Below are 27,699 nucleotides of genomic sequence, written 5' to 3' on the forward strand. Positions count from 1 at the left end.
GCAGGCCGAGGGAGGGCTTCAGCTGGGCCCTTCTGCAAGCCTGGCAGGGAACGCCTCCTCCGGGACCCCTCCCTGCCCCGGGACAGGCCACAGCGGAGCCCCGGAGTCTGCTCTCCCGATAGGAACTCGCTTCCTCCCCACAGCCGGACCCGGAACGGAGCACCCAGCGCCCGGCAGAGCGGACCGGGGCCTGCAGCCTCCCACAGCGAAGGGCATCCGGCCACCGACTGCTAGTCCCCGAGGAAGCCAAAGCGGGGAAGTGTGTGTGTGTGTGTGTGTGTGTGTGTCACCTTGGACGGCCTGGAACATGCCCAGCAGAAAGGGAGGCTGCAAACGCCTTCCGCGGACGGACGGCCACCCGGCTGGAGCAGGAAGGCCCTGCAATCTCCCTCCTGACCCCTTGGGAGGCCCTGCCCCCCAGGCTGACGATGCCCCCGTGCAGATGCCTGAGGAAGGGGCAGAGAACTGGGGTCCTTCTCTGAGGAGCAAGGGCGTAGTAGACAGGGTCCTCTCTCACTCTCTCCATCGGTGCAGGGAGTGCATTTTGTTCCGGGCGGCAGGATCCAGGCAGCGCATGCCCGCCATGTGTATTCGGAGGCGGTGTGTGCGTGTGGGAGTGTCTTCCTGATGCCACCTGGACTGGGCCGACATCCAGAGATGTGTGACCCCGCACGCACACACCTGAGAGGGAACCCTGGATGCGACCTCCCAAATGCAGCCCTGCCCTGAGGCCAGTCCAGGGCCCCGTTGTTGCCTTCCAGGCTCCCCAGCTCCAGATTTCCAGGGCTGGGGGGCAGACCACCCTCTCCAGCAGGCCCTCCTGCTCACACTCCCCTGCCCCAGATCATCAGCCCTGGAGGCCCCACCTAGCCCCCCCCCCAGCCGTAATTTCTCAAGCTGACTAAAAATGTCAGGAACGACAGCTTCTCTCTCCACCGGGAGGTTTCTCCCCCCCCCCCCATGAAGGGCTATCACTCAAGGGGGCATTTCCCAGGCTGGAGCCTCTCTGGGGAAAGGGGCTTATCCAGGGAGGGGGAACTGCAGCGTTTTGCTTCTCCAGCACCCTGGACCCACGGGGCTGGATCCTGGCGTTCAGGGAAGGGCCACGGGGTGGGGAGGGGGTGCCCATGTGCAAGAGAGAGGGGACGCATGCGCATGCACAGAGGGGCCATCCTTGGTGGGGGGGGGGTGATGGGCTGCACTGCTCCTTCGCCCTCCTGACTGCTGGCTGCTGCATATGCTCAGGCAACCTGCCCCCCCCGCCCCGTCCTGGCCCACCCTTGGAAGCAGGCGACTTGCCAAAGTGACACCGTTTGGGAGGCTGCTCGTCCACACCAGCCACTCTCCCCATGCATGCAGGTGTGGCTACGCCTGTCACGCAGCCTCCCCCCCCGCCCCTCCTCCTCCTTGCATCGGGAACCTGCTCACAAGCAGAGTGCTCTCCAGACACCTGCCGGCGGGCTGATTCACACACACACACACACGGCCCTGGACTAGCCTCCTCGAGAGCAGGAACTGTAGCTCCGGGGGGGGGATGCACCACAGGCAGTGGGTCGGGCCTGGGTGCCCCTGGACTCAGGGGGCCTTTCCTCCGAGGGAACATGCCCAGCGTTGGTCTGTCGGAGAGCTGTTCCAAGCGCGCTGCCCCTGGAGCTTCCTGGCACTGCTGAGGCGAATGCCTGGAGGTTGTCCGCATCATGGGAGGGGGGCGCCAAAGAGGGGCCCTTGTCTTCGTCACTGGCCACAGACAGAGGCGCTTGTAATGCAGATGAGCACTCTGGCCCACGCAGGGTTGGCGCTCACACTGGAGAGTGGTCAGAGCGCGGACGGCTGCTTTGGAGCCTCGTGGGTGAAAACAGCCAGAGTGGCTCATTGGACTCGATCCAGGGTGAACCAAGAGGGGACGGACCGACCGACAGACTCCCTCCTCCGCCCCCTCACACTGGGGAGCCGCAGCCCGTGGAAAGGCACCGTTTGGGTGGCAGGTCTGGGTGCAGCCACGTGGAGGAGGAGGAGGAGGAGGCGGGCAGCGTTTCCCGCCTGCCACACGGTGGTGCTGTCTGATCAGGGAAGGCTTGGCAAGGGAGCGAAGGTGGTTAGGGGTCACCCCCCTTGAAACATTCCATCATCACCCAGATTACTACGGCCTGAAGGATTAGGCCGGCTGTTTCAGGCCTGCGCTTTGAATAATGAGGGGAAAGCAAGAACTTGCGGTGATTGTAGATCAGTGGCACAGAGGCCTGAGGCGGGAGGAGGGAGATGCTGGGCGGGAGGGCCGGCCAGCCTCCCCTTGAGACGGGCGCTGTGCCCAGCAGCTGCCTTAATGGGGCGCCTCACAGGGTGAACTAGCTGGAGGGGGTCCCTTTGTGAAATGGCTGGAGGTCCTGCAGGATTTTCACCAGCGACAAAACCAGCTCAAAGTGGGGACATTCTCTCCCCAGTACAGGATCATTGCCTTCCCAGATTGGGCCAAAGGTCCCCCCCCGAACAGCAGTCAACCAGAGGCCTCTCCAGCCCCCCCCCCAGCAGGGCACGGAGGTGGTGTCCCTGGCGCTCAGCATCCCGTATGTCCGCCTGCCCCTGGACACGGAAGGGGGCTCCATCCAGCTCAGGGCTGGGCTCTCAGACTTGAGTCCACAGAGCTTGTGGCCAACCTCTCCAGCGGTTGTTGGAGTGCCACCACCCCCAGCCAGAATACATTGTGCCTGGGGGTGATGGGATTTGTAGTCCAGCAGCATCCAGGAGCCCCTGATCTAGATGTCACGAAGCCCCATCACTCTGGACAACGCCTCCATCGGTGGACCCCTGGAAGCCTCGAAGCTGCCGGCTGCCCCCACCTCATGTAGAAATGCTGATGGGAAGCATTTGCTGTGGGGCAAGAGAGAAGCAGTCCCCGGTGCATGAGGGACAACCTTCGTTTGGGACTTCCCCAAAGCAGACACAGAGGGGTGCTCTTCTTTTGCGGCACCTCTGGGGGTCTTTCTTGGCTGCACGACTGCAACGGACAGAAAAGAGCCAACTGCTGGGAGGGGGTGGGGTGGGTGGGGGTCCTGCCGTGTCTCTCCAGTCCCTGCCGGAAGCGCCAGGCTTTGTGGCATTGGCCCCCTCTCTCGACGGGGGAAGGAGCAGAACAGGGGCAGCAGGCAGCCCCCTGCTCACGTGCAAGCAGAGGAGGAGGAGAGCAGGGATGCCCCCCACTCCAGGTCCCCCGTGGGGATCAAGCCACTGGAGGTGGAGGAGCCCAACGCCAGGCTGGTGCAGGCCATGCCGGAGGCATTTCCCCGACCCTGCTCCAGACTCCTTTGGACCTCCTCGGGACCCCCCAGATCCTTCTCATGCCCCTCCAGGGCTCAGCCAATCAAAGTGGCCTCCGGGTTCTGCTGCAGCTGTCCTCCGGTGGCCATCGGAAGACCCGCCGGGCAGCGTGAGTGAGTGGCCCAGACACCGGCCTGGCAGGCCAGGCACAAAGGTCAGGGCTGAGAGCGGCCCCCGCCGCCCCCGCAGGAGCTACGGACGCGCGAGAGGACGGGGACGTCCCCACCCAGAACCGGCACCTCTCTCCGTGTCTCTGGACGGAACCGGAAGGCTGTGGAGGGTCACCGCCACGCCAGCCCCTTGGTTCTCCCAGCTCAGCTGCCCCGACGTTGCTGGCCAGAGGGTGCTGCTGTCTCCTCCGAGGACACCCACGGATCTGGCTGGGGGAGCCACGAAGAAGGCCGGGGCCACGCACCAGGGCAGGCGCCTGGCTGTGGCTCCCAGCTGCCTCCGCAGAGGACCAGCAAAGGCTTCTGGGAGAGGAACCCCTGGCGCGCGGCTCCATTTCCGGCTCATGGGGGGCACAGATGCCCTCCCTGGGAGGGTGACGTTGGCAGCTCGACTTCACTCTTGGGTGGCCGGCCAGAGCGGCCGGCATGGGGGAGGCGCGGTGGAGGGAGGCGTCGGAGGACACAGCCAGGGCGGCGCCCGCCAAGGCCTTCTCCTTGCTCCCGAGCATAAAGGGTGGGGCCTCACAGCGCTGCCAGGACCCCTCTCTGCACCCCCCTGGCCTTCCTCCGCCCCTTGCAAGCAGCATCTCCCCGCTCTCGCGCTCCCCCTCCCACGGTCAAAATGGAGCTCTCGGGCCGAGGGCTTCCTTGCAGGGTTGTGGGCGAATGGGACCGAGCCTTGGCAAGGCCAAGGGCACCCGCAGGGCCCGGCTCCCCGCAAAGGGTGGAACGGGAGCTCTTCCTCCTCAAGGAGAGCTCCATTTTCTCAGCTTGAAAGGAAAGCCAGGGCGAGAGCAGCCATCATAAACCCTCCTCGAATCTGTCCCCAAGGAGATGGCATCGCGCAGTAATTAAGTGGCCGGCCAGGAGGTGCAGCCCCCCTTCTTGCGACCAGAGGCCTGCACTAGAATGCGACGGATGCAGGAACCTGGCGGAGCGAGAAGCACTTTGGCTCCCGGACGGAGCAGCCCGGCCCTGCCTTGGCACCCGAGCGGAGCCTCTGCTGGTACGGAGCACCGTGGCACACACACCCTGCCCCGGCCAAGCGCCCCCCGTCCCCCCCGTCCTGATCAGAATGGGAAGCTTCTCTGCACGCCTGCCCCACTTCCGAGGAAGCTTCTCCCAGGATGTGCGTCCATAAAAAGGGACGTGCAGGTGCCTAAGCAGGCTGAATAATTGGGCCGAACTCTGAGCTTCCCTCCTAAGGCATAGAAGAGATTTAGGGCCGGCTTGGGGGGGGGGGCGGTTCTCGCCTCCTGTTCCTGACGCACCACACACTTCCCAATGGCTGCCGCCCTCCTGGCCTCCTATGCAGCGCCACAAGCCTTCGGGGCTTGGATTGCCAGGATGCCCTCCACGGTCTTCACATGAGCTCTCCAGCCCGGGCGAGCCATTCTCCCCAACGTCTGGGTGGAAGCCTGCAAGAACGCAGGACCCCCTGCTCCTTCACACAGCCAGGGTCTGCTTGGGCTGTGCCCTGCCCAAGGCACCGGATGTGGCACTGTGGAGTACAGGATCCGGCCTCTGGCTAAACAGAGGCCAGCGTCTCACCCCTCTGGGCAAAGGCACGTGCAATGCCAGGGACAGCAGAGCAACGGGAGAGAAGTGCAGCGGGCAAGAAAAGGGCCTGGAAGCAACCTAGGTGGGGAGCTGGGCGAGAAGAGCCACCCGATGGATTCCAGACTTGCCCGATCGGGATCTCCCTTCCTGAGGACCGAATGGGGTGCCCTGCAGCACCCCATTAGGGGTCTGGACGCTGCTGCTGGCCCCCTTTCTCAGTAGAATGAGCTTGTTTTTCAGGGTTGGCCGCCTCTAGGGAAGGGCCGCCCAAGCCCTGACACAATCTCTGTCAAGATCCCAGACCCTAAAATCCCATAGCTGAGGGACGGGGCAGAGAGTCCAGAGGAGGAAACAGAAGGGGAGGCCCCAGCCAGCGCCCCTGCCGAAACCCAAGGACACTGCCTGGCCAACACTCCGCACGGTCACAGCAGAGGCTTCCCGGGGGCTGCAGAACTGGGCAAGGCCCCTTTGACCACAAAGGCCTGCCTGCGGAAGGGTCCGGGGGGGGGGGGCGGGAGCCACCCTGCCTATGAAGCCCAGCAGGCTGCTGGAGCAACCTTCTCGGGCTGCAGTGCTCAGCGCTTGGCTAGCTCTGTCCGTGGTGCTGGCCGGCCGCCTTGCGAGCTGTCCAGGGTGCTGAAGCATGCCTGGCCTTTGCCTCGAAGGAGATTGCAGTGCTGCCCGCAGCAGGAGAATTCTGCTCTCCTGGCATGAGCAAGAACAGCTGGGAGGAAGCCATGCTGGTGGGTCGCATCCAGACCACAGACCTCTCCAGAGGTGGCAGCGCATCCGTCCTAGCACACCCCTGAAGCAGAGCTTTCGGTTCTGATACTGCCTCTCCAGGGAGGGGGGGGCAGGGAGAGCCGAGGCAAAAGGCCACACATCCTGTCTGGCTGGTCAGAGTGGGACTTGTCAGACCGCAGCACTGGTTCCTGGACAGAACATGCTTTTGCGAGGGGAGCCAGGCTGTAATCCTGCCCCCAATTCACCCCGCTATCCTGGACATGCAAAAGGGTGCACTTCTTCAAGCAGCACACCACCAGCCTATGGAACTCACTGCCACATGATGTGGCAAGGGCCACTGCTTAGGCAGCTTTAAGGAGGGAAGAGCGCTTGACCAGCGGCTCTAGGGCAGGATGGCTAAATGGGACTGCCAGGTTCAGGGCAGCCACCCACCCCCTGATGGGGAGTGAGCACCGGGGGAAGGCTGCCAGCTTCCTAGAAGCCTCTGGCTGGGCACTGCAGGGAGCCGGAAGGAAGCAGGATGTGATCCAGGACCCACCTGGCCTGATGTGGATCTGCTCTCCCCAAGTGATCCTTGCCTCAGGCTTGGACCAGGCAGAAACCCCTCCCTGCAAGCCCCCAGGACTAGCCTCGCTCCAGGGCCTTGTGCAGTTTGGCCTGATTCAGTCCAGCTCCTGGCTGTGCACCACAGCTGCCCAGAGTTGTAGGAACAGAGGAAGCTGCCTGGTACTGAGCCGGACCCTCGGTCCATCCAGCTCAGTCCTGTCTACACTGACTGGCAGCAGCTCCCCAAGGTTGCAGGCAGGAGTCTCTCCCAGCCCTATCTGGAGATGCTGCCAGGGGTTGAACCTGGGGCCTGGGGACAGGCAGATGCTCTTCCACTGAGCTACGGCCCCATCCCCGAAGGGCTCACGTCTAGTCTCCCATCCAAATGCAAACCACAGCAGACCCTGCTTAGCAAAGGGGACAGTCAAGCTCGCGACCGCAAGCCCAGCTCTCCTACCCATAGATGGCCCTGTGGCCTGCCCTGCGCTGTGCCTCAGCGGCAGCAGCAGACCAGAAGGCCCGCACCCTCGGTCCTGTCTCTCGTTCCACAAACCCAGCCAGCCGCTCAGCAGCAGCAGAGGAGGAAACAAGGGCCATATCCCCGGAATAGGGCTCCCAGGTCCCTCCCTGGCAGCATCTCCAACGAGACAGGGCTGGGAGAGAGACTCTTGCTGCCTGCAACCTGGGAGAAGCCGCTGCCAGTCTGTGAAGACAATACTGAGCTAGATGGACCAAGGGTCTGACTCAGTATATGGCAGCTTCCTCTGTTCCTATGTTCCATGTCAATCAAAGAGATGACTTGTGGGCACTGAATCTGCGTGTGAGCGGGGAAAGAAAGTCAAGGCCTGGAGTGTGTTTGTGTGTTTGTGTGTGTGTGTGGGGGGGAACAGGCTGCTCTTCAAGCCACAGCCCTGGTTAGAGCTCAGGAGTCCCTGCATTTCTGGCTGACTGAAAGCCACATTAGGCATGAGGTGGGGAATGTTGCAAAATGCGGCAGCTGGGGTTGTATCCGGAGCTGCCTGTTGGGGCCATATCACCCTCACCCTGAAAGAGCTGCACTGGCTACCAGTTTGTTTCCAGATCCAGCTCAAGGCGCTGGCTTTGACCTGGAAAGCCCTAAATGGTTTGGACCCTCGATAGCTGATGGGCTGCCTGCTCCCAAGGGTTGCTGCCTGCCTGGCAAGGTCATCGGATGGGGAACTGCTCCACATGCTGACGGTGAGGGAGGCTCGGCTGTCGGGCATGCGGGACGGGGCCTTCTCGGTCATTGCCCCCCCCCGGCTTTGGAATGCTCTCCCAGCAGGCAATCACTCCTCGGCTCCTATGGCGGCTTTTAGAAAGCAAGTAAAAAGCCGGTTGTTTCTTTTAACCCAGGCTTTTAGCTGAGTGTTATGGTCTCTGCTGCTGCTGCTGCTCCTTCGGATATTGTTGTGTTTGGCTGTTTTACTGTGTATGTATTTTTAATGGATTTGTTTGATTTTTAACATTGAAATTTAATATTTGTATTGTTTTAAAGATACTGTAAACCGCCTTGGGATTTTTCAAATGAAAAGTGGAATAAAAATCTGACAACCAACCAACCAACCAACCAACCAACCAACCAACCAACCAACCAACCAACCAACCAACCAGCTGATCTTTTTGAAAAATTAAAGTCAGAGGTCAGAGCTGCTGCAGCCACACATCCCCCCCCATTCAGCCTGGGGCCAGAAAGCTGGCGGAGGGGAGCCTAACGTTCCTTTGCACCACTTTCCTGCTTTAAATCAAGGCCCCTCCCCAAACCACTCTTTGCCCTGGCTGGGGGGGAGGGAGGACGACCTCCCAGGACCCCCAGGGTGCCTGCATGCCTCCCTCCACAGTGCAAGAGGCAGCCGGCAGGCAAGCTTTGATCAGCATGGCTGCCCTCCACCAGTCTCTGCCCAATGGCTGCTTTTTGCCTCTTTTCATTTTCCTTGCTTTGAAGGTAGGAGGTCTGACCATGGATCTCCCACCACGGGTCATCTCCTGTTTGGCACGCGCCAGTTGCCAGTGCTCTGGTCACAGTGGAATGCTGCCCCCTGCAAGGCTCGTTCACAAGGCCTTGCTTAGCCAAGGGAACGTGGAGCCTGTTCAGCCTGGGTTCGTGGCCTGGCTGCGGCTACTGGAAGATGGGGATGGCCACCACTGTTCTGGAAATGCAACGTGGCTATTTTTTGCCATGAAATCTGGAATGGATCCCAGAGCAAAAGGAAGATTCTGCCCACCCCCGGCCCAAATGGGAAATGGCCCCTGATGGGACAGCCTCAGAGAATCACCGTGGACAGAGTCCGTTCAGCCTGGGACAGTTTGCGTTTGACCCGGAGAGAAGATGCCCCCCCCCATCTTTGGGCTTTGATAAACGGGCCCCTGGCCTCTCCCTTCCCCGGACACGTTCCAGCCCCGGAGGTCACTCACACATGGGCTTCAGCTGGCCGATGAGCTCCTCCTTCGTCCATTTTGCCCACTCCTTCTTGTCGGTGTTGATGGAGCACAGGATGGGCCCACACGGCTTCCCACAGTCCTCGATGGCGGGTACATTCAGGTAGTGCACCAGCACGATGTCGGGGTTCTGCAGGGAGGAAGGCAGAAGAGACGACATCAACACCACCACCACCATCATCATCATCACCACCACCGCCCTCCTCACCCTCCTCCCTGTTCATGGTGGCAGAACTCCTTCCAGCCACAAAAAGGAGGTTTGGACTAGCCAGACAGCAACGCCCGGCCATCCAGTTGACACTCAGACGCACCTACCCCGACCCCCACGATGCACTGGCTAGCTTGGTGATTACGCCACCATTCAAAGAAGCAGAAGCCGAAAGAGCAGCAGAAGAAGAGTGCGGCCAGGAGAGCCGTCAGCACCCTAGAGAACCGCCATCCTCTCCAGTGGGGGGGGGGGGAGAATGGCTGGGAGTGGGGTGGCAGTCTAGAACGTTCCTAGGTTTAGAGCCAACTTCCAGGACATTAGGGCCACCCTCTCCAGAAGACGCCCAGCCGCAACAGAGACATTGGGGGGGCCCTAATTCCCGACAGGAAACCGCGTGTCCACGGTGCGCTCGCCAGTGGCGTGCCCCACTTCCGAATCAAATCATCCGAGGATCAAGCCCTTTTCCAGCAGAGGAGGAGGATGCCTGCTGCAGCTCTGCATGGCTCCGTGCTTTGGTCTTGCCTCTGTCCTGCCCTTTCCCGACCCCGCCAGAGCTGGCAACGCTAGGCTGGGGCCCTTCTCCCTCCCTTTCGACATGCAGGGAGTGGTCTGTGCCCTGCCTGCAGCTGGCACCAACACCGCCGCCGCCGTGTCCTTGTGGGGGCTGCAGGGCACCTTGGACCCAGACAGCGCCCCCCCCGGCTTCTGGGCAATGGACTTGCTCCCTCCCACCTTGCAGGGGCCTTTGGCAGCAAGTCCACTGGCCGGCGGGAGCGGGAGGACCCCAGGACAGCGGTGGGAAGAGCCCGGCCCTTCCAGCCAGGGATGCTGCGTCCTCTCCTCTTCGGCGCCGTCTGCATGGAGGAATTCCAGACTCCCGACAGATCCCCCCCGGACTCCGAGCCGTGTGCGAACAATCGGAGAGATACACAGTCACCACAGACAGCGCCCGCAGATGGGTCTCCCGCCATGGATCCCAAAAGCTCTCTCGGGATGGGCAGAACGAGGAGGTCTCCGGCCGTGGGGGGTGCACTGCTCTGACCTCACAGAGGGGCAGGGCAGCAGTGAGCAGAGCTGGCTGCCAGGGCCCGAGAGACGGCGAGGGGCCCAAGGGGCGCTGCATGTCCGGGACTGGCCCGGACAGCCCAGGGCTCGGAGGCTCCGTCCAGTCGGGAGGGGAAACGCCACCCTGAATAAGACAAAATCTCCGGGAATTGGAGCGGGGAAGGTGGCTTTCACACCTCTGATGCAAATGGAGAGACAAAAGGCCCACAGTGCCGTCAACTGGTTTATTTAGGCCCCACGTGTATCGGCCGAAGCCTCCTTCGGGGGCCAAATATTCTCTAATGTCTTCAGAAATGGGTAACACTAACTCAGACTAGCCAAAGCTAATGGAGCACATTTGCCGATCTCTTCCTTGGGCACCTGGGCTCCTCAGTGGCTAGGTTGCCCTCCGCTCTCGCTCTCTCTGGCTCAGTAAACCTCTTCCCCGCCTTCTTGGATCAGCCCTAGAGCTTGCAAGCCCCCCTGGCTGGTTTAATGGGCCTCTGGGTCTAGGGGCAGAGAGAGCCCCCTTTTCTCTAGTGGTCTCATTGGAGTCCCACCGCTCTCTCGGACCCTCATTGCCTGATGCAGCCCCTGAAGGCCTGGGGGGGGGGGCGGTCCTCTGAGCCCACCGGAAGACTCTCCTGTGTGGGGCAGCAGTGGGGAGAAATGTGAGGAGCCCCAGGCCTCATGGGGTTTTATTAATTCAGGAGGGAGTGCAATAGTCCAGACTAGGTGGAATTCTAGAGTGTGCAATATTCTTGGGGCTTTTTTGCAGAGGGAGAGTCAACCCAGTTGTAGGCAATCAGTAACGCAATGACTTGAATGATGGCGGCTATGTGAAATATGGAACTCTGTTTTGTTCTAGTAGCGAATTGGTTCCAGGGAAAAGGGCAGCCCTGAGCAGTCTGTGCAATGTCAGTCTCTCCGGTATGTTTACAGCCAGGAAGTTCTAGGCAGGATCCGGCAGCAAGCGATGGGGCCGCAGACCCTGCCCTGCCCAAGGCCCTGGAAAGCGCTGCTACTCCAGATGCCGCTGAACTACAACTCCCATCATGCCCAGCTCCAATCCATTGTGGTTGCAGGTGCCGGGAGTCGTAGTTCATGCCACAGGTTGGGAAACCTCGGCGGAGAGCTGCAAGGCCGGACGGACCCCGGACAGCTTCCTGTCTTGTGTGTAGCGTGTCTAATCCTTGGGAACCAAGTAAATATTCCGCTTCTGTGTACAACGCAAATGTCTCTGTTTTGCCATAATATTTGAGAAGAGAGTCTTCGGCAATCAGGAGCAAAAGTGCTTAGGAGGGAAGCGTCTGGCATACTTAATCCACGAGTTGCTTTGAGAATCTTCCAGGCCAGGCGGAAGAGGTCTCCCGTCACTGCTTCATCGTATTTGGATTGCGGATTGTGGGTTGTGGAGTAGTAAGAAGCCTTGGCGATTTCTACTATGTCCCGTGGAATATGTATGCATGTGTATTACGTAAGGAATGTAGAGGTTCGGTGACGTGAAATGCCAGTGGAACAGAATTCACAACAAAAGCCAACGAAAGCCAAGCGGGGAGTCAGCGGGTTGAAGTCACAAGGAAGCAGATTTAGCTTAGGCATTAGGAAGAAGTCCCTGACTGTAAGAGCTGTTGGACCGTGGAACTGCCTGCCTCATGCCAAGCTGGGCTCTCCTTCACTGGAGGCTCCCAAACAGAGGCTGGGTGCCAACCTGCCAAGGGTGCTGGAGCAGATCCCTGCTCTGAGCAGGGGGTGGACTAGAAGACCTCCAGGGACCCTTCCCCTCTAACAGGCAGCCTCAGACTGTGCCAGCAATCCAGAACAGTCCGAACATGTGGGGGAAAGAAGAGGCAAAACCCAACAGGGCGAGGAGCGGGAAGTGAACCGAATGTCCCCGGGGGGCGAGGACGGTGGGTAGTCGTGAGGCCTGTGGGGTGGAGCCTGTGGTGGCAGAGGGCCAGCGTTGGCCACCCCCTGCACCCCCTCCGTTCCCCCCACGCCTGGGGAGACCACCTCACCCTGCGCCCTGGAAGGGCTGTGCCTGAAGTGGGAGGGACAGGAGAGGCTGTGGCGGCTGAGCACCCCAGCGGTGGCGAAGGGAGGCCTCTCCAAAGGGAGAAGGGGGCTGGGAGGCAGACGGGCACGGGGACCCCTCTCTCGGGGTAAGGGCAGCCTCCTGGCTTCGAAGGGGGAGAGGCTGCCTGTCTGCTAACTTCCCGGGGCGGCGGGGGGGGGGGGGTGGGATTAGCTGGGCTGTGTGTGTGTGTGTGTGTAAGAGTAGATGAGCTCGTGCCCACTGGGGATGCATAAGAACCGCCTGCTGGACCAGGGGCCCACCAGCGGCCTCGGAGAAGCCCACAGGCAAGAGGTGATGGCATGCCCTCCCTCCCGCTGCTGCTCCCCTGCAACTGGTATTCGGAGGCATCCTGCCTCTGAGGTTGGGGGTGGCCTTTAGCCATCAGGACTAGCAACCATGGATGGCCCCGTCCTCCATGAATTTGTCTAAGCCCCTTCTAAAGCCACTCAAGTTAGCGGCCATCACTACATCCTGTGGCAGAGAGTTCCGTGGGCTAATTGGTGAGCCCTAAACTTCTTGGCAGTCAAGATCCCGGGTTCTAGTGTTGTGGGAGAAAAACGTCTCTCTGTCCCTTTCATTGAGGCCTCCTTGCTCTCTCTCGGGTGTCTTATTGCTGCCTTCTCTTTTGAGGTTTCACTTGAAGAGAGAAGCCAGGCATGATACTACAAAACAAACTAGCCATGGTGGCCCTCTCATGCCCCTGTGACTCCTTCACCGAGTGCGGGGGCAACGGAGCCACGGGCTGGTGGAGAGCTCAGCCTGCCCACCATGAAACCCCCACAAAATCCTCCCAGAAGAAGCTACAGGGGAGCTGGTGGGGCCTGACCCCCGTCCTTCCCACCGGGGGGTTTGCTATGGGGCAGAGAAATGCGGAATCTTCCACACGACAGCCAGAAAACAGCCCCCACGACAGAGGACAGGAAGACGGGAAACTTTGAGTTCTTCTCTCCCTAAAGCCATTGACTCCTAAATTCACCAACTTTAATGACTGCTCTGGAATTATTTATAAAAATAAATAGGATAATGGTGTAATTAAAACTCTAATGTTTCATTAATGCCATTGGAGAGGGCGGGGTGCGACCGGCAGCAGGAGCTGCTTCCCTCCTGGCAGCAAATGAGCTCCGAGGCGGGAGAGGAGCTCTTCCCCGTGAAGGAGGAGAGGCCGCCCGGCAACCCACGGCTTGCCCTTCCGGGGGGCGGGGGCACCCGCCAAGGACCCAAACGAGCCATGGGGTGGCAGCGTCCGGAGGGCCAAGGACCACGATGGGGCCACCACGAGGGTGGGGAATTCGGGGAGGGACCCCTCCTTCCCACATGTCCGGGCACGGTCTGCTTGTGGGTCTGGAAAGTCCCCCCGCCAGGCGGGGTCTGGAGCCTTTTGGTGGCCCACCTGAGCTCTGAGGCTGGAATGCCCAAGCCGGCTCCATAACCCCTGGGATCTTGGGTCCGTCCAGCGCAGGGCTGCCTGCACAGACTGGCAGCAGCAGCTCTCCAGAGCTTCAGGCTCAGGGCCAGCCGAGCAGAAGGCCCCGGCGTCCCCCTAACCGCCATGGCGGTGGTTGAGGGCCTCCACCGCTAGGAACGCGGCTAGCATCGGAGGAGCCCTGGTGGCCCAGGCCAGACCAAAGGCCCACCCAGACCCTCCTTCCGCTTCCCCTGGTGGCCAACCAGGCTCCTCCAGGAAACCCACACCCGTGGGGCGTGAAGGCAGCAGCCCTCGGCTGCTCTGGGGAGTCCAACTGTCCTCCAGCAAGGAGGCTCCAAGCGGCCTCCACCACGGCACGGCTGGGCCTGGCTTCCTCCGGCCCGGCCCCTGGCAGGGCCCCCCCCCACTCCCACCATGGGGCCCAGCCTTCCTCCCTCATCGCCTTCCGCTCTCAGGGCCTCTGCCACCCAGAGTTCCCTCCAGCCCTTGTTTGAAGGAATTTGCAAGGGCATCTGGCGGGGGTCTTCTGGGCTGGTAATGGGCCCATAAAGCCAGCAGAGAGTCCCAGCACGAGGGGAGGGGCCAGCCGTGAGCGATGCAGTCACGGACCCATCGCTTCAGTAGAACTGGGAAAGTTCCCGGAGGCAAAGGCGCTCCTCTTCCCCTTGCTCGCTCCCACCGTCGGACTGTAATGGGTGTTATTAGGAATGTATCATATTTATTGTCCTATTATTGTGAATTAAGCCTGCCCTGGATGTCGTTATTTCAAAAATCTCATTGAGCACTTCACCCCAATCAGCTTTTATGGGAGCCCAAATGCCTCGTCCGTGCGCAGAGCCCTCCCTCTGCTCCTTCTGGCCACAGCAAACGTGGTCAGCTTTGCTGCTGCAGCAGCGCAGGATCCAAATGCAGGCATCCCACCCCCCACCCCCCACCCCTTGGTGCCGGGATGGATTCCAGCAAAGACGACACCAGGCACTGCTTACAAACCGAGCAGGAGAGAACATCTCCCAGCTGGACACTTCACCTTGCAAAGGCCCAAACAGGCAAGACCTACAACTTTGCCCCCTGCCCCAAAAGCACCGACCTCCAGAATGTCCACTGCTGGGGTTGCCTGAAGCCCAATCCTTGCACTCACAATCTCACTGAATGATGGGTTGTTCAGTTTTAAGGCTGTGTGATCGCACACGCTGAGTAGGCAACCCCTCCTGGGCGCTTTCCAGACTAGCTGCTCATCAGCAGCCAAATGCCTCCGTCCGGGCAAGTCGCATTCGGAACGTAAACAGCAGGGGGAGCAGCCTCGCGGAAACTAACCACCTGAAAAAGCAGCAGCTTTTTCACGCTGGATATACAACGTCCTAGCTCTATATCGCAGCGATTAAATTCGCAACAAGGCTTTAGAGATGTGAACGGCCCCCTGCTCTCCGCACAGGGACTGCAGTGTCATGATGCAGGAAGTGTGGAGCGCACGTCCGAGATACGTCCTGACCTCACTGTAGGGTCTAGTCTGGAAAGCGCCCAGCATTCCTTCTCCATTGTAAGAAGTCTGGGAAGTGGGGGTGTGGGGAGCCGTTGGGGCTGGAAGGAGAGCCCACTCCTCCGAGGGCTGCTGTCCCCATGGGGTAAGCCCCCAGGGCTACAGGGTGTGGCACATCGCCTGGGGGGATGCAGAGATGCCAGGGATGCTGGAGGCGACCCATGGACTCTTCTCAACAGGAAGGGCGAGGAGGGCTTCGTCTTTGCCTGAGCTAGAAGAGAATTCCAGGCTGCTCTGGACTCCGACAAGGGTGAGCTGAGAGGGAAACACCCTTGGCATGGGCGATGGAGGTGGGGCAAGAGGGGACAGTTGCCCCCCCTTGGTTTGAGCCATTCCTCACTGATTTCCAGTGGGGCATACTCCCAGGGAGGGGGCTACTGGATTACTGGCCTTAACCCCGCCCCCCAAAAGTCCTGTGGATGCCCATGGCACACAGTCGGGGGGAGGCAGATGCCCCTGCTCAAAATCTGTGGCTGTGGGGCTGTGGGGAGACTGCACTGTGTGGGGTGGTGGTGGTGGGGACTCAGCGCCCACCCACACTGGTGAAACTCTCTCTCTCTGGAATGGCAGCTGAGAAGAATTCCAAGGCATTCGTGGCTGCTCATGTATAATTCAGGCACAGGCCTGGTGATAAACACACACACACACACACACACACACACACACACACACACACAATTAGCTACCGCCTCCTCAAACCTGCCTGCATCAGCTAATTTCAGTTAATTAGTTATTGGGACGGTCTAGTTATGTAAGGCTAACGTGTTGCAGGAACGTCTCCTCAAAAAGGTTACTTTGACGCGGGGCTCGTGAAACAGGCAGGGTGCATCTCAGCCTGCCGACTCCACCCTCCGGCTGCCGCTCAGCTCAGGAAGCCTGCTGGGGGTCCCCGGGGAAGGCGATGCTATGCCAGCCCCCCTGCCTTTCCCAAGCACTGGGCCGGAGGGGTTCATCTCCATGTGAATGCAGGAAACCGGGGAGCCAGGCCAAGGGGAGATCCTGGCTGCTCTGGGCTCACAAAAGACCCTGCAGGTTCATTGGGGGGGGTGCAAGCTCTATGGGGTGGAGCCCATGGGGCAGAGCCTCTGCTCCTTGGCATGCAGAAGGCCCCAGGTTCAGCCCCACCCCCCGACTCTTACTGGGCATCTCACTCAGCCCCAGCTGCAGGGCTGCTCCACCACTTGGGCCCTCCCGCTGTTTGGGGACTCCCACAATCCCCAGCCACAGAAGCCAACAGCCAGGGGTTCTGGGAGTTGTGGGCCAGCACCTGCAGGAGGGCCGAAGTGGAGCAGCCCTGCCCTCTTGCCTTTGGCTTCGGAGGCGGCAGCAGGGCCAGGAATCCCGCCCTTTGGGAAATGCAAGCGGGAACACGCCGGAAGTCCGGTCCTGTGGCCAGGCTCGGCTTCCGCTCCACACGCCTGCAGAGTTCTAGCCACGGCGGCAACGGAGCCCCAGAGCCGGACAAGGCGGAAGGGAGACACCAGAGCCCAGGCATAAGGGGGTCCTCCCGGGGATCCTGAAGCGAGCAGGGAAGAGGCCGTTCTGCTGCCGCCAAGGAGGGCGCCTCCCTCCCTCCCTCCCTCCCTTGCTGAGTGCCACAGAGACAGCGAGCCCTTTCGCGAAGGAATCCACGCTGACGAGGAGTGTCGGCTTCCCTGCCACGACCGGCTCCAGGGCTGGCTCGCGTGGCCCAATCCAGCTCCTCCCACACAAATCTCTTCTGTTTGCGCACACCTGATATCATAGCACACTGACGCAGCTACCACCCCGCCCCCCTTCCCCTCGTCTGCTCCATCTGAAGAGCAGCCAGAGACCACAAGGGTGCCGCTGAGCTTTAGCGGAGAGCAATGCACTCCCTCCACCGGCCTAGCCACGCTCTCCTCCCTCCCACCATGTGCCACCTCTCGGGAACCAGGGAGAGGCTCTCCTCCTGCCTTACGGGGTCAAGATTCACCCCCACCTGTTCATGAGCAGCTGACTTCCAACTGGGGCTCATGACTCCCACGTTTGGCTCCCGCGTTCTACTCGGACGGACAAATTTGCTATTGATGTAAACGCTGGGAACCATAGGCAGCTGGGCCTCGTTTGACACCTCAGGCTTGTTAGCACGAGCCACTGCTGGTTCCTATCAAGAGCCCTCATTCTTGGGTCCCCAGATGTTGTGGGACTACAACTCCCATCATCCCCAGCCCAATGGCCTAGGGCCTGTCGGATGCTGAGCCCACCCTGGTCCGTTCCAGGCGGGTCGCTCTCTGGAGGCTCTCCTGTGTTTTAATGGCATGGCTCCATTGGATGTTTTCTCTCTCTCTCTCTCTCTTTTTTGGGCAAACCTGGGGATTCTGGAGGAGCTGGAGGCGGATCTCGCCGTAAATCCCTCCATGGCATCTTTATGCATTGACTCATCATCCAAACATGTTATGCCGCCCCCCCACCCGTGCACCCGGCATTTACTAGCTGTTGAGATCTGCTCTGTTGGGTTGTATGAGACAGTCATATGGGTGCCATGGGGCAGTCGATATATGACTCTGGGCTGCCACCTCCTCAGCCCTTCCCGGTGACAGGAGCTGAGCTGGGCTGAAAGGGAGGCCCCTCGGACTGTGGAAGGCGGAAGAGCAGTGGCTTGACACCGGTTTGTGGGACTGTCCTGCACAGAAGCCCCTCCTTGTTCATCCAGAGGAGTCAGGGCAGTTCACAACGCCCGACTGAGATCCATGCATAAAAACAGGATCCACTCGAACAGTGAAAGCAAGTTGCTGCCGCCTCTTAGTGACACTGGACTTCCTCAGTGGGGTCATCACAAATTAAAAGTTCAGGCACTCCCCATCCCAACTATGGCCACCTCGACAGCCATGCCCCATAGCCATACCCACCCCAATGCCCCCCCCAGATAGAGGCCATAATTTCAGGCCGGGTGGGTGGGTGTTCTGTTACAAGAAGGCAAGGATGGTTTCCTGACTCTACAGAGCTTGAAGCTCTTGTGGTTATCCACACCCAAACTGTCATCTAGATTGCCAGCCACAATGGGTTAGGGTTGTAACAGAAGACGGGGAAGATGTTGTTTGATATTCAGCTATGCAACAAACTGTTACACTAGCAAGAGAAGCATATTATTTCCCTTTAGAAAGCAAAGGGCTTTGTGTCCCTGCTGAGACCCTGGAGGGAAGGAGAGAAAAACAACTGGGATCATCCCAGCGGGCTGCTGCGGAAAAAATCCTGGCTGCTGCATTTCGCACTAGCTGCAGCTTCCAAATATTCTTCAGGGGCAGCCCCACGTAGAGCGTGTTACAGTAATCCAACCATGACGTGAATAAGGCATGGGTAACCGTGGCCAGATCTGCCTTCTCGAGAAAGGGATGCCGCTGGTGCAGTAGCCGAAGCTGAGCAAAGGCACCCCTGGCCTCTGCCTCCCCCTGAGCTTCCAAAAGCAGAGCTGGGACCAGTAATATGCACAGCATTGATGGCCACATTTGCACATAAGGGGGAACTGCAGGTCCGATGCACCCGCGGTTCCACTCTCCCCTCCAAATTAGGACGTTCAGCGGAGCAGTCTTTCTGCAGTCAGTAAGACTGCAGAGAGGCAGGACAGCGGGCAGTGAGGGCTCCCTTCTTTACTGAAGGACAGCCCCCGCAGCCAATCATGCTGGAGATGAGGGAGGCACTTCCCTCCTCAACTCTGGTTCCAGGGCCAGCAGCCTGAGGTTCCGAATCCAGACATACCGCAGGCTGCCTGGAACCTCAGTTTGCGGCAATGAAATCCACTACAGCCCGAGGGTTCAGACTGGAGTTCAAATTCGGAACCCTTGGTTTTGTCACCGTGCCGGACTCCAGTTCTGCACATCTGGACGTAACATCCGTGGAACTGCAGGCCTATTCAACTATGGCTCTGCAACGTGCGAACGTGGCCATGGTTGTTTCACATGTCTCAGGACTCGGCTTTGGCACAAGGCTTCTGGATCCGGCCATGCCTGGCCCCCAAGCCCCCAGGGCTGAATTCTGGCGGTCCCCACCGCAAAGAAATCAGCCCAGCTCTGTGGCTGGAGGTTGTCTGCCCGGTTACGCACAGCAAGCAGAACCCGGCGCTAGCAAGTGGTTAAAAATGCAAAAAGCTGTTGGTTTTGATAAAGAAAAATGCAGCTGCACCAGCTGTTTGACTCGTGGTTGCAGCTTCATCAATGCTAAGTGGTCAATAAATCAAAGCTGGCGTGGCGTTACGTTTCTTCTCTGGCTCCGTCATTAATCTCGTGCCGGTTCTCATGAAAAATGAAGGAGAGAGGCTGGGTGCTAGTGAAAATGTATACATTATCCAGAAAGTAATAATGGGTTGTAATGGTGCTGTGGACCTCCCAGCACGGGAGCCAGCGGAGAGACGCATGCGCCCGGCCCTCTCGGCTCTCGCCGCTACAAATTAGGCAAGTAAATCAGCCATTGTTTGTTCCAGCCCTCCCCCCCCACTTTATTCCCCATAGGAGCACCATAAAGGAAGACTCTTCTCCCAAGGCCCCAGGCAAGCCAAGTGCTTTCCCCAAGTTTTCAAATAAAGCTGGGAAAGAGCCGCATGAACGGAAGGGCAACAGCTGGCCCAAGCTGGCGGGCATGAATCAAGGACACGGCAAGCACAGAGGCTGGCAGAGGTGGGTGGCTCAGGAGACGGAACTGAAGGGAGCCCCGTGGTTGTCTTTGGTAGAAGAATACAGGAGGGGTTGGCCGTGGCCTCCTCCCACACAGTGTGAGATGATGCCTTTCAGCATCTTCCTATATCACTACTGCCCGATACTGTACCAGCAGGGATTCGAACCGGCAACCTTCTGCTTGTTAGTCAAGCATTTCCCCACTGGGCCACTTAAGGCGACATACATGAACTAGAGAGAGTGATATCAACTCTAAGCAATGTTTCCACCAAGACCTCTTGATTATGCAAAGATAAAATATGAAACAAAATTTCAATTTCTCTTCATCAGAAGAGAGTGCATAGAGAAAATCCCCCCCCCCTTCCTCACAACACTAGAACCAGGGGTCATCCCATGAAACTGAAGGCCAGGAAGTCTAGGACCCACACAGCACCTAATTAATCGATGGAGTTCTCTGCCACGAGAACTCTTTGGGATGTGGTGATGGCCACCAGCCTGGAAGGCTTTAAAGGGGCCTTAGACAAATTCATGCTCTATCCATGGCTACTAGTCTGAGGGCTACAGACCACCTCTCCAGGCTCAGAGGCAGGAGTCCTCTGAACACCATTTGCAGGGGAGCAACAGCAGTCGAGAGAGGGGCATGCCCTCCCCTCTTGGCTCCTGGGCTTCTCGGGGGCATCTGGCGGGCCATTGTGGGAAACAGAGGTTGGACTAGAAAGGCCTCCTTGGGCCTGGCCCAACAGGGGTGGATAATGGTCTCTTTTTTAATGCTTTCATTTTCATTTATCTAGAACAGAATGGATAGAACATGTCTCTGAAATATTCTCTTCAATTCTAATTAATGCATTGGCGGTTATTCTTTCCAAGTACGTTTTGAATGCAATAGGATTTTGTCCCAAGCAAGCACCCATATCCTTGCAGTCACACTCCCTGCAGCCCTGGGTCAGGGTGCAAGAGGAGGGAGTGGACCTCTGCTGCTCTTCAGCACCACCACTGCTAATGGTGGGAAAGGGTATTGCAGCTCTCAGCTCAGCAGGGGTCAGCAGGCTCCAGGGGCCCAGAAGGCTTTACTTGGCCAAGTAAAGCTGCTAACTTGGGCCTGGTTCCTCAGCAAGAACTGTTTCATTCCTCTGCTACGGACAGAGATGCTCTGTCTACCTTCCCGCTCGCTTCCAAACCAACAGCCCTTAGGGGGAGATGGGCAGGATGTCAAAAGGCCTAGGTTTGCTTCAGGCACAGAGTAAACATCATTGCCACTATTAAACAACAAAAAGGTTGCCCCTGGGGTCAAAAGAATGCCTGCCGAATCTACGTCCAGAGTTTGCTAGCATGCACCTTTGCTGGTGTCTAGAGCAAACAGTAGCAGCTCATCCTAAGGAGTTAGGGAGGTGCCAAAGGAAGCAGCTCAAGTTGTTCCTCTCTTCCACCCCACCTGAGAGCTGTACTGCTTGCAGGCTGGCCATTTGTCAGGTAGAGCTGGGCAGTTAACCATGCAGCTCTACCCAACGAATGGCCAGCCTGCAGGCAGCACAGCTCTCATAGGAACATAGGAAGCTGCCATATACTGAGTCAGACCCTTGGTCTATCTAGCTCAGTATTGTGTTCACAGACTGGCAGCACTTCTCCAAGGTTGCAGGCAGGAGTCTCTCTCAGCCGTCTCTTGGAGATGCTGCCAGGGAGGGAAATGGAAACCTTCTGCTCTTCGCAGAGTGGCCCCATTATCCCCTGAGAGGACGATCTTCCAGTGCTCACACTTCTAGTCTCCCATCCATATGCAACCAGGGTGGACCCTGCTTAGCTAAGGGGACAAGTCATGCTTGCTACCACCAGCCCAGCTTTCCTCTCCATCACCAACTCTCCTCTCTTTTCCTCTTGGGAGAGGCAGGGGAGAGAGAGGAGTAAGCAACCCTAGTTGCTGGGAAGCAGAGGCAGCTGCACCTCCTTGGGTCCCCCCCCCCGCGGATCATGAGGATGAGCTGGTACTGAGAGCACAGCAGCCTTTGCCTGGTGGAGGAGACCAGCACCTGCTGGATGGCCCTCCCTCCCTCCCCTGGCCCCAGAAAGGCAGGCAGCATCCGCTGCTCTCCTCGGAGGCCGGCTTATGGATGCCTGGGCCAGCCCACTCTCTGGAGCTGCCAGCGATGAATTGTAGAGCTTCCCAGGGTGATTTTTATGCCTGGGCCATGATAATAGCACCATTGCCTGCAATTGTTTTAAAGGGAATCATGCTTCAATGACACTGGATGCTTTTTTAATGTGCTCCCAGCTCCGATTTAATACCTCGGTAGGACAAAAGAAAGCGTGACCCCTCGCGAAACATTTGCCGGCCGGAGGGGGACAGCCTTGAATGGGCCTCCTTGTTCACGGCCTCCTTAATCCTCCTTTATCTCTGCTCTCCTTCCAGGCACTCCTGGCTCTCGCTGATAACCTGTCCGCTGCTGCCTCCACACAATCGGCCCTGTCTGTGGCCCACCTGCTCACCCACACTCTGGGCAAATTCCAGACGGCTTTGTCTTCGTCCTGCTGCCCTTCCTGCAGGAGGGGATGATGGCAGCGTCCTTCGCGGCTTGAGAAGCCAGCGGAGCCCAGAAGCTGCCGAGGAGGCCAGTGCTGGGGGCGGGGGGGGGGGGGGGAGAGCTCCCTCTGCAAGAGCATGGCCAGCAAGCGCTCTCCCAAGGCACGGAAGGCCCCTTTCCAGTCAATGGAGATGCTTCACCTGGACATTTGCGGGTGGCACCTGGGCCCTTCTGCACAGAGCCACGTGCTTTGTCACTCACCAAGAGCCCCCTCCTGACCAAGATGAATTCTACTCTCTCTTCGCCAGATGGAAACTTGGCCGAAGTCATCACTGTATGTGCGCCAGCACATTTATAGCTTTGGCACAAAACCCACACGTTCAGTGAATGCGGGGGGTGGGGGTGGCAGTGAGGAGACCTGGGCGGTCACAGCAGCAGGCTCTCCCTCTCCCTCCATACCTCCCGCTGAAGGGGGACCACAGCCAGGGAGCCCAACACATGGAGGTGCTGCCAGTGCTCTCAGGGACCCTGAGGAACATCGGAAGCGGCCATATACTGAGTCAGGCCCTTGGTCCATCTAGCCCAGTATTGTCTTCATAGACTGGCAGCAGCTTCTCCCAGGTTGCAGGCAGGAGTCTCTCTCAGCCCTCTCTTGGAGATGCTGCCAGGGAGGGAACTGGGAACCTTCAGCTCTTCCCAGAGCGGCTTCATCCCCTAAGTGGGGGAATCTCTTCCAGTGCTCACACTTCTAGTCTCCCTTTCATATGCAACCAGGGCAGACCCTGCTTAGCTATGGGGACAAGTCATGCTTGCGACCACAAGACCAGCTTTCCTCTCCTAAAAAGATCTCAAGTACAGAGCCAGGAATGATCTTAGGGAATATAGGAAGCTGCCATATACTGAGTCAGAGCCTTGGCCCACCTAGCTCAGTGTTGTCTTCACAGACTGGCAGCGGCTTCTCCAGGGCTGCAGGCAGGAGTCTCTCTCCCCCAGCCTTATCTTGGAGATGCTGCCAGGGAGGGAACTGGGAACCCAGATGCCCTTCCCAGAGCAGCTCCATCATCCCCTGTGGGGAATATCTTACGGTGCTCACACATCAAGTCTCCCATTCATATGCAACCAGGGCAGACCCTGCTTAGCTAAAGGGACAAGTCATGCTTGCTACTACCTTTGGCAGCCCTGTGAGCTGTCTGGATGGGGCCTCTCGTCAGCTGCTCTAAGCAGGGTCTCAGTACATGCCATCCATAAAGTGGTGCAGCCAAGTGCCAATGGCCAGATTCTCACAACACTCTCACCATGTACTGGAAACTGGAAACTGGTGCAGGGGTCGAGCACACATCTGATGATTATTATTATTATTCAGTTATTTATTTGATCTCTATACCGCCCTTCCAAAAATGGCTCAGGGCGGTTTACACAGAGAAATAATAAATTTCTCTGTGTAATAAATAAATAAAACGAAATGTAAAATAAATAAAATGGAATGGCTCCCTGTCCCCAAAGGGCTCACCATCTAAAAAGAAACAGAAGCTAGACACCAGCAACAGCCACGGGAGGTCCTGTGCTGGGGGTGGAGAGGGCCAGTTGCTCTCCCCCTGCTCAATACAAGAGAACCACCACGTTCTGATCCTCCTGACACAGAGAATTGCACCCACCTTTCAGTCTGGCCCTGAAGGGAGCGATGAGCACACAACATACCTGTGCAATGCCAGCCAGGTGAGCTGGGTGACAGGGCTTGCTTTTTGCAAGGCTCCCCCCTCACACCACCCCAAGGACACCAGGCTGGAGATGGGGGGGGGGCTGGATATGGGCCCAGAGTGGCCACCACCAGAGCAGTTGCGGGGGCTGCGGGGGGGGGCTCTGTCGAGTCTGCAAAGCCGGCTTTTGTCTGGAAGCTGCTTCTAAGGCAAGAGCACTTGGGCGAGGCAGGCGCACACGGTGTCTGCAGCGGGGGCAGAGAGAGAAGGCTCTAAAATCTGGCAGGGGATTGAAAAGTGCCTGTGAGGAATCCGAGGTGATGAGAAGAATGCGATTAAGCCGGGATTCAAGAGGCGCCGAGGGAGGCGCTCAAGGTGGCCTTCAGCAGGCAGTGCTGCCTCGCCTCGGGGAGGGTGGCACCGGGGGCCACCTCCCTTCCAAGCAACCTGCCGCCTGGTGGTGGCTAAGCGAAATGTGGCGTGGGTTCGCAGGAGGGGTGCTGGAGGTGGAGGAGCAGCAGGAGGAGGCTTGTGACCAGGCAGGGCTGCCCCTGATGATCTCACCTGCGGAAGAGGGGCAGGCAGGGTGGGGAGGCAGCAGTGCAGAGACCCACCCCTGGGGGCGCCAGCAACCCTCTGCCTTCTCTCCCCATAAGGAGGTGAATGAGCCTCTCCCCACTCCTACGGAAAGAAGAAAACGGAGGAGAATGGAACCCTAGAACGTTAGAATAGGGAGGGGACCATGGAGGTCATGTAGCCCACCCCCCACTCAGAGCTGGAATCTGCTGCAGCAACGGAGCCTCTCCAGGCTCCAGATGCCAGTAACGAGGATGGTCTCGTGCCGGCAATTAGGTGCAGCCTTGTTTAAACCACTGGGCAACAGGGCTGCATTCTCATGATCTCATTCTCCCAAGGGGAGGTGAAATGGATGTCAATGGGGGGAGGGGGGCAGACCTGGGACCATGAGTTTTTATCGTAGATTACCCACGATCCACCTGGGCTGGACAGGCAAAGGGCGCATTCCTCCCTCTTGAGGTGGTGTCCCCCATTGTGGGACCTTCTACTGCCATGGCGGAAAGGCAGGGAGTCAGGAAACCATGATGAAGTCAGCAAAGGCAGGTGCTGGAAGGAAGCGTCTCTCCCCCCCATCCTTCCCAGCTTCCAGGAGCAGCAGCCTCCAAACTGTGGAAGATGCCAACGTCGGGCTGCAAGGCCTGGCTGGAGGGGCAGGGAAGCCGGAATAAGAAAGAGACGGAGGAGCACTGGGAGAAGCTGAGGTGGCAAAGGCAGGAGGCCTGGTGGAGAGGCGAAGGCTGCACTTACTCGGAAGCAGGTAAGTGGACACTGAAGGCCTGACTTCTGCATAGACCTGCTCAGGATTGGGCTGCAGGGCTTTTGCCCACATGGTATTTGAATTATAGATCCAAATATTCTTTTCTGGATTAAGATGATGCATTATTTTCCCTGGAGGGGGAGCATTTATGTCTGGAAACATGGCGGGAAATGTCTAAATCCATCTGTCAATACATCTTCTCATCCTGATCACTTTGGTCTTTTTTATAACAAAAAACCTTTCAACAAAAGCCAGAAAAACACCACACAGGTAGGAAAAGAAGACGGCCCGGTCTTCTGCAGCTTGGCTTCCTTTTAGGCCCGCATGCCTGTCCCACGTGCCCCCCTCCCCAGTCAGCCGGGGAGAACAGTCACTCCTCACCTGGTGGTTCTGAGGACAGATTTCCCAGTTCCCCATTTGCATGTCAGACAGTCAGCAAAGAGGGGGTTACAGAGGGCAGATCAGAAGACCTCTACCTACAGGTGGTTCTTCTTCTTCTTCATGCTGGCCACTTCCTTCCAGGGCTTGGTCACAGAAGCTGAGAGATGGCCCAGGTGATGGCTTGTTCCCCAGGCTCCGTGACCACCCACCCCCCGGGCTGGCTCACAGTTACCTCTGGGGGTGTTTGCACAGTTCCAACTGGGCTATGGATGGCATCTATGACCCCCGCCACACATTTTGAAGGACAATGAAAAACAAGGGGGCCAGCAGGTCCCAAGCATGGGGACAATGGGGGCGTAGCTCGGAGGTCCTGGGCCCCACAGCCCCAGCTGCAACAAGAGAGCGTCTTCTTCACTACGAGCCCCACCGCCCATTGAGGTCACTTGAGGAGGTCCGTCTCCAGTTACCGCCAACTCGTCTGATGGCTACACAGAGATGGGCCTTCTTGGTTGCTGCCCTGAGATTGTGGAATGCGCTCCCCACTAAGATACGATCCTCCCCATCTCTGGCAATTTTTTTAAAAGACATCGAAAAACCCATCTTTTAAACCAAGCTTTCTCAGCCTTATAAAATTTGTGGGTTTTAATTTTGTGATGGATTTTAAATTGTTGAATTGTTTTAACTTTTTAATTAAAAGTGTTTTAATTGTTTTATGTTAACCACCCAGAGATGAAGATTTGGGTGATATATAAATGTGATGAATGAATGAATGAATAAGTGCACTGCCATGAGAAAAAGACCGAGGCTAAATTGCAGATCACGCCACGGAAGACAACGGTAGTGCAAACTTCCTTCCCTGTCTTCATCCGGCGTGTAACGTTGGCTGGAGCCAGGAAGCAGCCTTGGCAATTTGCCAGACAGCAAGCTGCCAGGATGGGTGCCGCACTCACTCGGTTCCTCAAACGCAGGCAGGCCGCCTAATTGGAACACTACACAAATTGTTTGCTAATTATGCAAAGCAACCAACTGTTGCATTGCCCAGTTGCTCCTGGCAACCATCTCAAACTGTTGGGGAAGGATCAGAGGAAGTGTCTTCTTGCCTGAGCAACTGCTCATGGGGGGCGGCAGTGGGGGGCGGATGTGCCGGTGCCTTCTTCTGAGACCCCGGTGGGGGAGAGAGCCTGCCGTTCTGTTCTGTGGCTCCAGCCATCCAGAGCTTTGCATTTGCTCAGCTAATGCACAACTCGAGATTCCAAGCACTCGGAGGAGGAGGCCCTTGTTTCCCTCCGGCCTCTTGAACTGCATCCACCAAGGACACGGCATGGGTTGTATGCTGCTTCTCACCCAGACTCATTGAAAGTTTAGCAACAGGTGAAGATGAAAGGCACAGTCTGCTGCCTAGCGGTGCCCTGTCACCATTCATCCCCCAGTATTAGACCGATTCAGACATGATGCTGTACAAGTTTACAGATGCCTGGGTTTGGGGGAATTACTGTTCACTGTACCTGTGTTCATTTTAAAAGTGAACCTGAGTCCAGGCCCTTCAGATGCCTGGGACATGCACCGGCACCTGTGCTCACTGTAACATGTGAATGGCTGTTCCTCAGTGCAGATCTATACCACTGGACATTCACTGTATGAGTGTTGAGCATAATGTGTGAATGGGTCTATAGTTTTACTGATCCTTCTTAGGACGCTATAAGGGCCATGAATTAATTCATGGACACTTATATGGTGTCCATGTTCTCTGCTATATGGGATGCTACCAGTCCACCCACTCTGCCAAACTGTTCCCATCAGTGGACCCCAACAGATCAAGCTGTGGGGAGGCCCACAGAAGATGTCAAGAGGCACGATAGGCAGTGAGGGGCAGGAATAAAGGTCAAGCACGCCGTCGAGTCACTGTCGACTCCTGTGGTTGTCTTGGGTAGAATCCAGGCGGGGTTGACCATGGCCTCCTCCCACACAGGATGAGATGAGGCCTTTCAGCACCTTCCTAGATTGCTGCTGCCTGACAGCGGTCTGGGAAACAGACCAGCGGGCATTTGAACCGGCAGGTG

At 58.2% G+C, this 27,699-nt stretch overlaps 1 protein-coding gene across 11 annotated transcripts in view; it reads right to left on the reverse strand.

The window, feature by feature from the left end:
• Positions 1 to 27,699, reverse strand: part of CAMTA1 (calmodulin binding transcription activator 1) — a 687,465-nt gene that overhangs the window by 59,240 nt on the left and 600,526 nt on the right. For all 11 annotated transcript variants that reach the window (XM_053280669.1, XM_053280668.1, XM_053280666.1 and 8 more), the window contains one exon: positions 8,769 to 8,922. In XM_053280669.1, the coding sequence (XP_053136644.1) occupies positions 8,769 to 8,922 (154 nt within the window). The remainder of the gene's footprint in view (positions 1 to 8,768; positions 8,923 to 27,699) is intronic.

The sequence above is a fragment of the Hemicordylus capensis genome, chromosome 16 (genome assembly GCF_027244095.1).
Source record: "Hemicordylus capensis ecotype Gifberg chromosome 16, rHemCap1.1.pri, whole genome shotgun sequence".
Taxonomy (NCBI): Eukaryota; Metazoa; Chordata; class Lepidosauria; order Squamata; family Cordylidae; genus Hemicordylus; species Hemicordylus capensis.